The sequence below is a fragment of the Tasmannia lanceolata genome, unplaced genomic scaffold (genome assembly GCF_043159265.1).
Source record: "Tasmannia lanceolata isolate RefF3 unplaced genomic scaffold, GAP_Taslan_0.1 ptg000015l, whole genome shotgun sequence".
Classification (NCBI taxonomy): domain Eukaryota; kingdom Viridiplantae; phylum Streptophyta; class Magnoliopsida; order Canellales; family Winteraceae; genus Tasmannia; species Tasmannia lanceolata.
Window position 1 is genome coordinate 43,956,841 of NW_027518692.1, and position 11,806 is coordinate 43,968,646.

Sequence of the window (11,806 nt, forward strand, 5' to 3'; positions counted from 1 at the left end):
TTGGAATGGAAAACACTTTGAAAACGGATTCTGTGTTGAAAATAAAAGAGGGATGGACATGGCTGTTGATTTGACCTTTTTAATGGTGTATTTATTGATTTTATGGGGATTTGAACCCCTTCTTTTTTTGGGGACGTGGTTCAGTTGATTGATGCCCCTTTTTTTCCCAAAACGGATTCCCGTTTTCCTAGCAGTGCACTATATTTTTTTTGCCTTTTTTGGCAAGTAAGCTGGGGTTTGGCAAACCCCTACCAGTTAATTATAAGAAAACGTAACATTACAATTTTATAGAGGCACTCCCAGAGGAGTCTTGAAGTACAATATTTAACAGTTTGGGAGGACCAATTGAAAGGGGATGTTATCCCATTTACACTACTATTAGATATTGGAGAAATATTCTACGGTTACATTTACATCTCTCTGTATGTGAGAGATTTTCCATGAGTTGAACGACCTCAGATTCTCTTCTATCTTGTCAAAAACCATGTTGAATCATGATTCTTGCCTTCTTTATCCTTGTGCTATGTATATGTGCTATATACTATTGGAACCAACTATGTACGACAAAAGATTATCTTGTACGATGTTCTAATTCTTTGTTCTATGTGGGATTGATTTCTCTGGCACAAAGCCATGTACCGCATGATATGTGTTAGCCTAAGGGTTCAACCAATCGATGTTTAAGTAATATTCTTGAAGGTCGAGAGGGAATACGGTGGTGTCTTCTAGTGATACCACCGGCATTACTTAAATTTTTAAACCAATACCGTCTCACCGTATGCACTCCGCTACAATTAAATGAACCAGACAAAATCTGAGCTATGTGACTGCTCTCCCATGCAGTAGCCGGTCCCCAGCAAATCCCATATTTTTTGTGGTTTTCAAACAGTACTGTGAGGGCCACTCCATAGTATGATCCAAACCGTTCATTTATTCGGCCACAAAGTACATTCATAAATCATCTCCACAGGATGTTCCCAACCCCGCGATCTATACTGTGCAGTCCATCTACAGATCGGTGGCTTAGGATCATCCATGATTTGCTGGGTTTGTACGGCTGCACATCATGTAATTTCTCACAAACTATTTACATTGTCACCTAACAAATGAACCGTTGGATTAAACTAGAGAGTGGGCCGCCGCACAGTATGAAAAATACTGGACTTCACGCGCGCACAGTAGATAATTTCTCCCACAGTCCCACAAACCATTCCCGCCCTCCCGCTCTCACGAAATTGAATTCCTAAACACTGAAACCCCGCTCTCTCTCTCTCTCTCTCTCGATCTCGATTTTGACCCTCTTTACCCCTTCACTCCATCTGAATCAGAGATGGAAGATCTAAAGGTATGGTATTTCTCCCTCTCTTATTTTCGGTATTCTTTCTAGATTTTCTATGTTGATTTCATCTTTTTCTTATTTACCTCCTTCTTCTTAGGTTTTCTACCATAACGTTGGGGTTTTTTTTCTTTTGCATTTTCTGCTTCTTATTTAGGTTAATATCACTGATGTCGTATGTAATTGAATTCAAGTTCTCTTTTCCTCTCTTGAATGTGATTGAAGTGTTGAATTTGTTCGATCTTTTCTCTACCATTTCCTCTGATTAGATTGCTCTATAATGATATACGTTTTTGTTTGCTTTTGCTTGCGTGTTCGCATTTTTTTCATTATTTTCAGCTCCAGATCGACCGGGATTTTCTGCTTCTCTTTTTTCCATCACTTTTCAGGAGCCGTTTGGATACGCGGATTTTAAGATCTGGGATTTCTTCAAAATCATAGCTAAGAGACAAGAGAAGAAGCAGACCAGCCATTGTTTTTGACTTCTCGCTTCTGTCCGTCATCAAGAGAGTAGCAGATCCTCCCATATTTCCTGGTTTTAGAAATCTCAGGATGCAGGAGAGATTTTTAGAACCTGAATTTATCACTAGAAACGCTGTCAGGACAGCACACATCAGCTTGATCACGAACCCTCTTTTACACTGTTTTCAAACTCAAGACGTGGATTCTAAAATTCGCGTATCCAAACAGCCCCTAAGTGTTTTAGACGAATTATGCATCTCTCTCTCCCTCTCTCTCTCTGTTTTTTTTAATGTGAAGATCCGTTGCAGGGAGGTTTTCCTGAAGTAATGGAGGAATATTTGCAGCATGGGGTCATGAAATGCATAGCATTTAATCGGCGTGGAACTCTCCTTGCAGGTAACTAAATTTTCGTTTCTCCCATATATCTTTATCTTTTTTTCTTTTATTTTTTTCATTTTCTCTATCTTATTAACCCCTAAATAATTTAGATCTCAAGAGAAAATAAGAATCAATTTTGACCACATTTGAGAAAATTTTATCAATTTGGGTTGGATTATTTGTTTCTAGCCATATTTTGGAGGAGATATTGTTGATTTACTCTCCTGAGGCTTCTTAAGCTTCCTGATAATTAAATTTTCTGCACACTTTGAATTATCATGATATCCTTTTCATTTTACTTTCCATTTTTTGTGCTGAGAACAATATGAACAGTCAGTGGCCAATTGGGCGTCCTTTGAAGATCAAAATTTTAAATCATACTCTTTAAAAGGAAGCTCACGTGCTGTCCTGTCGAACACATGGATAGTCTCAACATTATTTGACCATCCCCTCTATCTTATGTTGAACTAGTTTTCTATTTTTGGGCGTCCGTTGAAGATCGTCCAAGGCATATTTCCTAGACCTTTGATGCGATCTACAAGAAAATAGAAAATGGCTATCCGATTCAATTCTCACATTATAGAGATTCAAAATTTACAATACCTCAACCCATCAAAAATGGCCCTGCATTCGACCTGCATGTTAGTTCATAAAATATAAAAATGCAAAGTAACAACTAGCCGAATTATACCTCCACTCCCAGATTTCCTGGAATCTCCTGGGGTTGCCTTTTGAGGGACTATCACTGTTTTGATAATCTGAACCTATGGCTTTTCTATTGAATTTTGACAATTCAAGACCGCTTGGCTTGCAAGGGAATACTTCCGAGACTGGATAGAGATCCGTTCTTAGTTTCAGCCTTCAGATGAACTTTTGATTTTAACTTCTCCTACCTGTCCTGCACCAATTCTGCATCAACTTTTGTCTGGATATATAGCACTAACATATTGATGTTAAGATGTCCGAAATTTATACTGGGAATGATCCAGTGTTGGACAACAATAGCAACTGTTGGATCAATATCTGCTACTGTTGGACCTTCTACTTGTCATCGGCCACCCTCGGTGAGCTTGACCAGATTTGTCTAACACTGGATATTTTCCGTTGAACTTAAATGTTTGACGAAATTGTTTAATCCAATGTTTCTGAGCTTCTGCTTCTCATATGAAGAGTTTTGTGATACATACATTAAATTTTGTTACCATTCTTTCATGCCACATTATATGCACAGTTTTGTATCTTTTCATCAACAGAAATTTCTGGGGCTTGGAATGTCATATTCTCATTTATTCATTTGATATGGTGACTGACTCTTTGGTTTTGGGTCTTGTGTTCAGCTGGGTGCTCTGATGGGAGCTGTGTTATCTGGGATTTTGTAACCAGGGGGATTGCTAAAAAGCTTTTTGATAAGGATTGTGTTCATGCCATAACAAGTGTCTGTTGGTCAAAGAGTGGTCACCATTTACTTGCTTCGGCGGCCAATTAGTCCTTGACACTTTGGAATGTTATCAGTGGGAAAAAAATAGCCCGTACAACTCTACAACAAATCCCCCTGCATGCTCATCTCCATCCAGGTTCATCCACTCCATCCATATGTTTAGCATGTCCGCTTTTTTCCGCCCCTATACTTGTTGACTTGAACAGTGGAACCACTAATGTGCTGCCAGTTTCAGTGTCTGAAGAAGGCATTGACACTACTTCTCGTTCACGCCACAAATTTGCTGATGGTTCTCCGCCTTACACTCCAACCGCCGTGAGTTTTAACAAACATGGTGATCTAATATACGTGGGGAACTCCAAAGTGGAAATACTTATAATGGATTTAAAGAATAACGTATATGCAATAGTTCCCATATCGGGGGGTGCTCTTGTTAAGAATATTGTTTTCGGTAGGAATGGTCACTACCTTCTTACAAATTCAAATGACTGTACGATTAGAATTTATGAAAATCTTCTACGCAAGAAAGATGGACTGAAGGCTCTTGATGAACCGAGTAACACTTTTAATGAGTTGCAAGGTGTAGAGAAGTTGAAGGCAGTTGGGTCCAAGTGCTTAGTTCTTTTCCGTGAATTTCAGGGTTCTGTTGCTCAGATCAACTGGAAAGCACCATGTTTCAGTGGTGATGGTGAGTGGGTGGCTTGTGGTTCTGCTAGCAAAGGAGAGCACAAGATATGTATATGGAACAGGATTGGGCATCTCGTAAAGATCCTAGATGGTCCTAAAGAAGCTTTAACACATCTCGCTTGGCATCCGGTCTACCCTATCGTGGTCTCTGTTTCCATGTGGCTTAGTCTATATATGGGCCAAAGATTATATAGAGAGCTGGAGTGCATTTGCTCCTCATTATAAAGAGCTCGAGGATAATGTAGACCATATAGAGAAAGAAGACGAATTTGATTTGATGCCTGAAAATGAAAATGTAAGAAAGAACTTGACAAATTATATTTGCTCATTTTTCTCTTTAATTTTGTTGGTTTGCTTGTTCTAAAATGCATTTATGCAGGCAAAAGAATTGGATGTTAATGAAGATGAGGAAGTTGATGTCGTAACAGTGGAGAAAGATTCAGCTTTTAGTGATTCAGATATGTCACAGGAAGAACTCTGTTTCTTGCCCACAATTCTTTTTCCAGATGTTCCTGAAGAGCTAAAAAATGTTGGAAGCACTGCAAAGTTAGAGGACACTACTCATTCTGGAACCCCAACTATTTTTCCAGATGTTTCTGAAGAGCAAGACTCATATGTTTGAAGCCCAGCAAAGTTAGAGGACAGTCCTCATTCTGGAACCCCAACTCTTTTTCCAGTTGTTCCTGAAGAGCAAGACAAATATGTTGGAAGCCCAGCAAAATTAGAGGACAGTACTCATCCTGGAACCGCAACTCTTTTTCCAGATGTTCCTGAAGAGCAAGACACATATGTTGGAAGCCCAGCAAAGTTAGAGGACAGTACTCATCCTGGAACCCCAATTCTTTTTCTAGATGTTCCCGAAGAGCAAGACACATATGTTGGAAGCCCAGCAAAGTTAGAGGACAGTACTCATCCTGGAACCCCAATTTTAGAAGTGGTCCAAAATGGACGAGAGATTAACCCTGCATCAAGTCCTCTTGATGGTATATCATTTTGTTTCTATTTACATTTGGATTTATAACATCCAATTTTTGCATGCATGACCAGGCAATTCATTGTTTTTGCCATCTTTCTGATTGAGTCTGGCCAAATGACATTCCTAATGGAGTTCTTTTTCCAATTTCAGATCTTACATTATTTTGATAAGTCATACTTTTTGAAGTCTTAATGGCGTTTTGCTTATGCAGCAGTGGAGAATTCTGTAGCAGAGAATGTGGCTACAAATGGGAGCTTGAAAAGAAGACTGAATCCATCAGAGAAAGGGCTGGGGTTGCCGGCAGAGAAGGGATGGAGACTAAAGATCAAATCTTGTGGTGAGTCAATCCAAACCAGAGGAAAGACATTCGAAAAGCTGAAACAAACCCGCAAAGGGACACGGTACTAGTACACATGTATTCAAGGTTGATGCAACTGATGAAGACAAGAATTAGACTTTCTTGACCAACAAGATACACCAAAACACAATTTTTGGTTTTCTCATGTATCTTTAGGCCCAGACCTTCTAATATATTTTGTTGTATTTACCAAAACTTCCATCAAATTGCACATTTTGGCTGCCTTGAAAATATTTTTCTTGCAGATTAGATTACTTTTTTGTCTCATTATGGATGAATTGTGTCCCCATAATTATCAAACTTTAAAGACAGTCTGTCATTATGTCTAGTGATCGAAATATTTAATGGTATTTTTTGGACCATTATAGTTCCATTACTTCAGTCATTCTCAAACCGAAAGCAATTTGGCTCCGTCTCTGGCTCTTTTGTAGTGCCAGTCTTCTATCTCTTTCGGAGAAACGAGTTCCAGTCTCTCCAATCTTCTCTCTCTTTTGGAGACACAGTATTGGTTTCCCTTCTCTGCGGATCAGAGAATTTGGTGTCCTGATACCTCAGTAATATTCTCTGTTTGCTCTTTTTTCGCAGGTTGGTTAGTGGGGATGGATCTAGAACTAGCTTCTCAAGCATTCGGCGGTCGGCGGCCCCATCGAGAGTCGCAGCTTTTGCATGGACAGTAGCCAACAGAAGGATTAACACATGTAACAGACTCAAAATCCAGTCATATCACCTTGGTCAGTCTGTGCATACTGTTTAAGGCAGTGGAAGAAACCATTGATCATGTGTTATTACTTTGCCCTTCCCCTTTGATATTTGGCGGGTCATTGTAAGAAGCTTTGGTTATTCAGGGGTGTTCCACAGATCAATCAAGAAAACTATATTAAACTGGTGCCTTAGTCCTTTTGAAAAGATGGGCCCCTCTCTATGGTTGCTTGTTCCCTATGCAACTATATGACAGGAAAGAGTGGAACAAGAGAATCTTTGAAGAAAAAGAGAAATGGAGAATAGTGTCGGAAATCAAGGTTGACTTGATTAGTTGGGTCAAGACGGAGGATGTTCTATCTCCATATTCCACGATGGATATCATTCGTAATTGACAGTCGCTTATTTGAGAAAGATAGTCCTAAAAAAGAAAAAATTGCCCTTCACCCTGTTGGGATCCCCCCCTCCCGAGCGGATGGTTAAAGCTAAACTTTGATGGGAGTGGTAAAGGAAAATAAGGTCCAGCTGGGATAGAAGGGTTGATTCGCGATTCTAATGGCCACCCTTTGATGTCTTTTTCTCGATCAATCGGGATTTGCAACTCTAATAAGGCGGAGGCTAGAGCCCTTTTGTGGGGTCTACGGTGGTTCAATGCGCATCTCTCCCCCCCTTCATAGATGACGGTGATTCATCCAATGTCTTAGCTTGAGCTAGCAGTATGACTCCGGGTCCTTGGAAGTTGTCAAATATCATTGTTGCAATTCGTGATTGTTGCAGGACCATTTTTTTGTTTTTGAATGGCCATATATCATTAATAGAAGAAGAAGAATATACAAAGCCGACCTAGAAGGACTACTAGAAACAATTGAATGAAAAGAAGATACAAGAGAACAAAAAGAAACAAAATCTTTGTGGAGTATGCTCCCATTTATTTTTCAATAGCGTGCACCGCTCGGTCAGCTGGTGTCTTGTGGTCGATTGGTGCGGTCGCCTGAGTGGGTCCGGCTGCCCGGGCTAGACATGCTATTTCACTTGGTATGTTGCCCTTTTGCCGGTCGACAGCCACCCGGTTTTCCCAATGTTTATTTTAAAATCATTTTTGATGTTTTCTGAGTTTTGAAACATGGTTTTGGGTTCCTTTTAAAAGCATTTTGGGAATTGTAAACGTGTGCCTTGATATTGTTCAGAGTAAAAGAGAAGGATATACATACTATATGTTCTCTCTCTCTCTCTGTCTCTTCTCTTTGCTTTTGACCTTCAAAGATCTTCCCTTGTGTGTTGACTTGATTGGGATGCTTGTGATTGAGCTCCACCTTGATTAAGGGATGATGAATCCATGTATGTTCCAGCCTCAAGCTTTGGCCAGCTGTTGTGATTGTACTATGATAAATCAACTCGTGTATAACCTGTATATATCACAATACTCAAGGCAACTTATCAGTCCTTTAATCTTCAGTGTCGTACCCGAGGCCGTGGTGGAACTGGCTGTACGAGGTTTGATTTGGGTTTTTTCTCCCAGGTCCCTGCCTCGAGGGCTAGTGGAGCAAGTTCTTGTCTCTTCAGGTGAGTTCTTCAAGTATGGTGGTCTGGGGTGTGGAGAGATTAAACCTCCGAAGGGGGACGAGCGAGAATGGTTGCGGAGAAAGCGATCATGTCTATGGGTTCGTCGGCGTGCGCTGTCTGCTCGATCGGGATCGTTTTGACCAAAAAATGAAGAATAATAAATGAAATACCAGTATTGGAAATCAGTCATTGGATTAGATGATGAATGAAAATATACACTAACCATAAAGTTTACCTTTTTATGCAATGAAAAGAATCTGCAAAACCTTGATCCCTGATCGTCAACTGTCTTTGCCTCTCCTTGGAGGAATTAAGCCCTGGTGGGCGTTAACCAGAAATTAAGTCACACTACGATATCTCAAAGGTAGGTGTATGCATGACATGAGGGTACGCAGATATTGCAGATACACGGGGACAGGGAAAAAAGAAAAGAAAATACAAGGAGGGAGACACGAGAGATGTTTCCATTTTCTTTTTGGTATTTTGTTTGTTCTTTTGCATAAGAAGAGGGTAAACACAGTTTTACTTTTTCAAAACTGAGAGGGAGAGGTCCACTTAGGACCCTTACCTTCTCGGGTACTCCAAGGATGACTGAAGTCCTTAAACGCCCCCACATGGGGCTCCCAATTAGATGTCAGCAGATATCTCAATAGTCTTTCACATATAATATAATTCTATATTATAAGTCACACCCTTACATTTACAGATTTACCAATGCAAAAACCATATATAAAATCCAACGACGAAGGCATCTGCAGTCTCTACTACAAATACATGTAACTTACACCTTCATCAACCTTACATATCCTTGTATCATAAGTTAAGCATCAACGAATCAGTACACCACCCAAGAAATCAAACCCATGATGCACACTATCAACAAATTTTATCTTCCTTGAATCCCTGCAAGTTGAGCGAACAGCTCCGCAGTGCCTGAATTCTCAACCACATGTACCTCACCAGCAGCAACTGCCTGAGAAATTTCCGTCTTTGGCTCTTCCACAGAACCCATGGGATAATTTTCAGGCACTTCCTCTTCCTCTACCTTACCTTGCGAAGCAGCCTCGTGCAACTGCAACGCATACTCCAAATTCCACAACACGTCTCCCATCGAAGGCCTGTCGGAACCGTGCTCTGCCAAGCATTTCTCGGCGGCCTCCGCAAATTTCTTCATGGATTCCGGGTTTATTTCAGAGACAAGATGGGAGTCTACGATCTTCTCCAACAATCCCTTCTTCTTCAACTGCATCGCCCAATCTGCAAGATTCACCTGCTCCCTCGGGAGCGCAGGATTAATAGCGGGCCTCGCGCAAAGTGCTTCTAGCAAGACCACGCCGAAAGAGTAGACGTCCGATTTGTCGGTAAGTTGCTGCCTCCGGAAATACTCTGGATCCAAATACCCGAAACTCCCTTTCACAGCAGTGCTCACATGGCCCTGCTCCATCGTTGGTGCGTTCTTCGACAGCCCGAAATCCGCCACTTTTGCAATAAAATTCTCGTCCAACAGGATATTGGTTGTCTTCACGTCGCGATGTATAATTCCCTGTGCAGCGCCCGTGTGGAGGTAATGTAGCCCGCGGGCGGCGCCAATGCAGATCTCCAGCCTTTGTTTCCATGACAGTGGAGAAAGGTTCTTTCCGTACAAATGATCTCTCAGTGGCCCGTTCGACATGTATTCATATACCAGAATCATCTCCGAGTTCTCGTCACAATACCTGTACAACTATAAATGATTAAATAACACCAACGCTTAAGCTTCTAGAGTAATTGGTTGTTTAACTTGGTATCACAGCTATTGCTTCACCGGCCAACAACTCCTTAGTATTAGAAGGTTTTTCTTAACGAGTGCCACAAGGTGCATTGGAAGCATAATTTTACACACGTTTTCAAACTGTTTTAAGGCTTTTTCATTAGTAACATGTGTAGAATTATGTTTCCAATGCACCTTAACACTTAGGACACTCAGGTGGCAAAACCCATATTGAATGCCACACATGCATGAAGGGGAGTATAGAAGCATAAATGAGGGGCCTTAGGACACTCAGATTCTAGAGTAATTGGTTGTTTAACAATACCCGATGAGCGAGACTAAATGCCTGTGCCTGAGCTTTGACAACATCTGAATTTCTGTTTGGAATTCTGTTAGGCCTTGTTCAGATTGTGGGTTCCCACGCTTCACTGCGACCCTGGTGCCATCTTCCAGATCGCCGAGGTAGACGTTCCCAAACCCTCCGACGCCGATGACGGCATTCTGATCGAAATTCTTGGTCGCATCCTGTAACTCTGAGAAGGAGAAGTAACGCCCTAACCCTAGGGTGGAGGAGTAAAAATTATTTCCCATGTATCCACTCTTATGAGAGCCGAGGTTATAAGAATTCTTGCTGTTCATAAAGCTAGAATGCCCAGCATGGAGAGGGAGAAGCCAGGATGAGAAGCTATTCCTCTTTTCCCAGTCCTTTGGCCTCTTGGACCACTTTACCACCATCGCCCCCAGTCCAACAAACGCCCCGAACATCATTGCGAACCCCACTGCAACCACCACACGGCGGTTCGACCCGCCATTGCCCTTGGACCTCGACCCATCGACACCAAACTCTCCGTCGAGACTTCCCACCGAGTTACTCATCTTGAGAATCTCTAACCCATTCAAGATGGCGTTGGGCTTGCTGGAGTCATCCTTCATAGGGCCCACCTCGACGGACACCTGGTCTGACACCATGGATGCATTGAGAAGGAAATCTTTGTAGTAAGGCACGCCGAGGCCCGACGTGAGGGACGACAAATCAAGCCCTGAAATTGCCATCTTCCCATTGATGTATACGTTGAAGTATAGATCGTTGAGCGATTGGCTTACAATGTCACAAAAATGGAGGCGGATGAGATATCCAAACGCAGGGTCCACACCCAACTTCCATGTGATATTAAAATTGGGCTTACTAACGCGTACATCGGCCATTTGTACCGCAGATGCGTATACCCAGTTGGGAGCTACAAGAGGGGACAAACCTTCTGGGTAGGTTATAACCGTCGGAGAGACGGATGTGGGCTTTGCGGCGGCGGCTTTATAGAGGAACATCCTGTCTGGATCCCAACGCCTGTCGAGAGTGTCGTTCTGGGAGGTGATGGTGGGACCACCGACGTTGAGACGGTAAGAGGTCTGGAACGCAAAATCACCGGTGAGATCACTACCGTAGAGAAGGACGTCCGGAGCGGAGACGAACTCTATGGCATTGATGAAGGCAGCGGAGTTTCGCATGGGGGAGAAATTGAGGGACAGAGTTTGAGAGGTGACATTGAGGAGGTATTCTTTAAGAAGCCACTTGGAGGGGTCTTCATCAAAGGTGAAGGTGTGAAGGAGGACGTAGTCATCTGTTGTAACGGAGAAGGAGGCGGTAGTGAGGTCGAACTCGGTGTTGTTGAATGGGAAGAAATGGAGGCGGATCCAATGTAACCCTGGTTTGGTAACTTTGAATTTGTAGGTGGAAGGTTGGACGAATATTCGGGCGGTGAGGTAGAGAGGGGAAGGGACGTTGACATTGCCGCCGGCAGGGATAGAGACTTGGATATTGTCGCGGGCGGAGAGGAGGGGGAGTGACTGTGGATCAGATTTGAAGATTCTTCCGTCGGGGAGATCGATGGTGTTGGGTGCACCACAGTCGATGAGGTAATTATCGGCCGGAGAAAATGGAAGAGTTTGGCCTGAGACAAGGATGAGGAAGACGAAGAAGAGAAGAACCCGGAGTAATGCCATTTTTTCCTTCACATTGAGGAGGGGTTCTCTCTCTCACCCCTTTCCTGTCCTCTCCTTTTGTTTCTTCTTTCTGCTATATCGGCATCCAAATGCCATTCCACCACCAAAATAATATAGGTCGTTAGAGGGAAGACCTTTTTTAAAACTGTCACCCTTCC

The 11,806-nt window shown here is 42.3% G+C and overlaps 1 protein-coding gene and 1 pseudogene across 2 annotated transcripts; one reads left to right on the forward strand and one right to left on the reverse strand.

Annotated features, from left to right (window-relative positions):
- Positions 1 to 2,547: 2,547 nt before the first annotated feature.
- LOC143847463 (protein RBL-like) lies at positions 2,548 to 7,492 on the forward strand (annotated as a pseudogene). Its single transcript, XR_013235053.1, has 4 exons — positions 2,548 to 4,596; positions 4,681 to 5,284; positions 5,489 to 5,614; positions 6,221 to 7,492. The product of XR_013235053.1 is annotated as a protein RBL-like (transcript).
- Positions 7,493 to 8,435: 943 nt separating this feature from the next.
- Positions 8,436 to 11,763, reverse strand: LOC143847461 (putative receptor-like protein kinase At2g21480). Its single transcript, XM_077356283.1, has 2 exons — positions 9,973 to 11,763; positions 8,436 to 9,612 (listed from the first exon to the last, which is right to left on the reverse strand). Exons 1-2 carry the CDS (start codon positions 11,646 to 11,648, stop codon positions 8,784 to 8,786), a joined length of 2,505 nt encoding a protein of 834 aa, XP_077212398.1. The 5' UTR covers positions 11,649 to 11,763; the 3' UTR covers positions 8,436 to 8,783.
- Between the last annotated feature and the right edge of the window lie 43 nt (positions 11,764 to 11,806).

Bases quoted from the DNA above. Each gene is read 5' to 3' on its own strand.
- LOC143847461 (XM_077356283.1), bottom strand. From the start codon at position 11,648: ATGGCATTACTCCGGGTTCTTCTCTTCTTCGTCTTCCTCATCCTTGTC. The intron at 9,613-9,972 runs GTATTGTTAAAC...ATAGTTGTACAG, and splicing joins CATTTAGTCTCGCTCATCGG to GTATTGTGACGAGAACTCGG.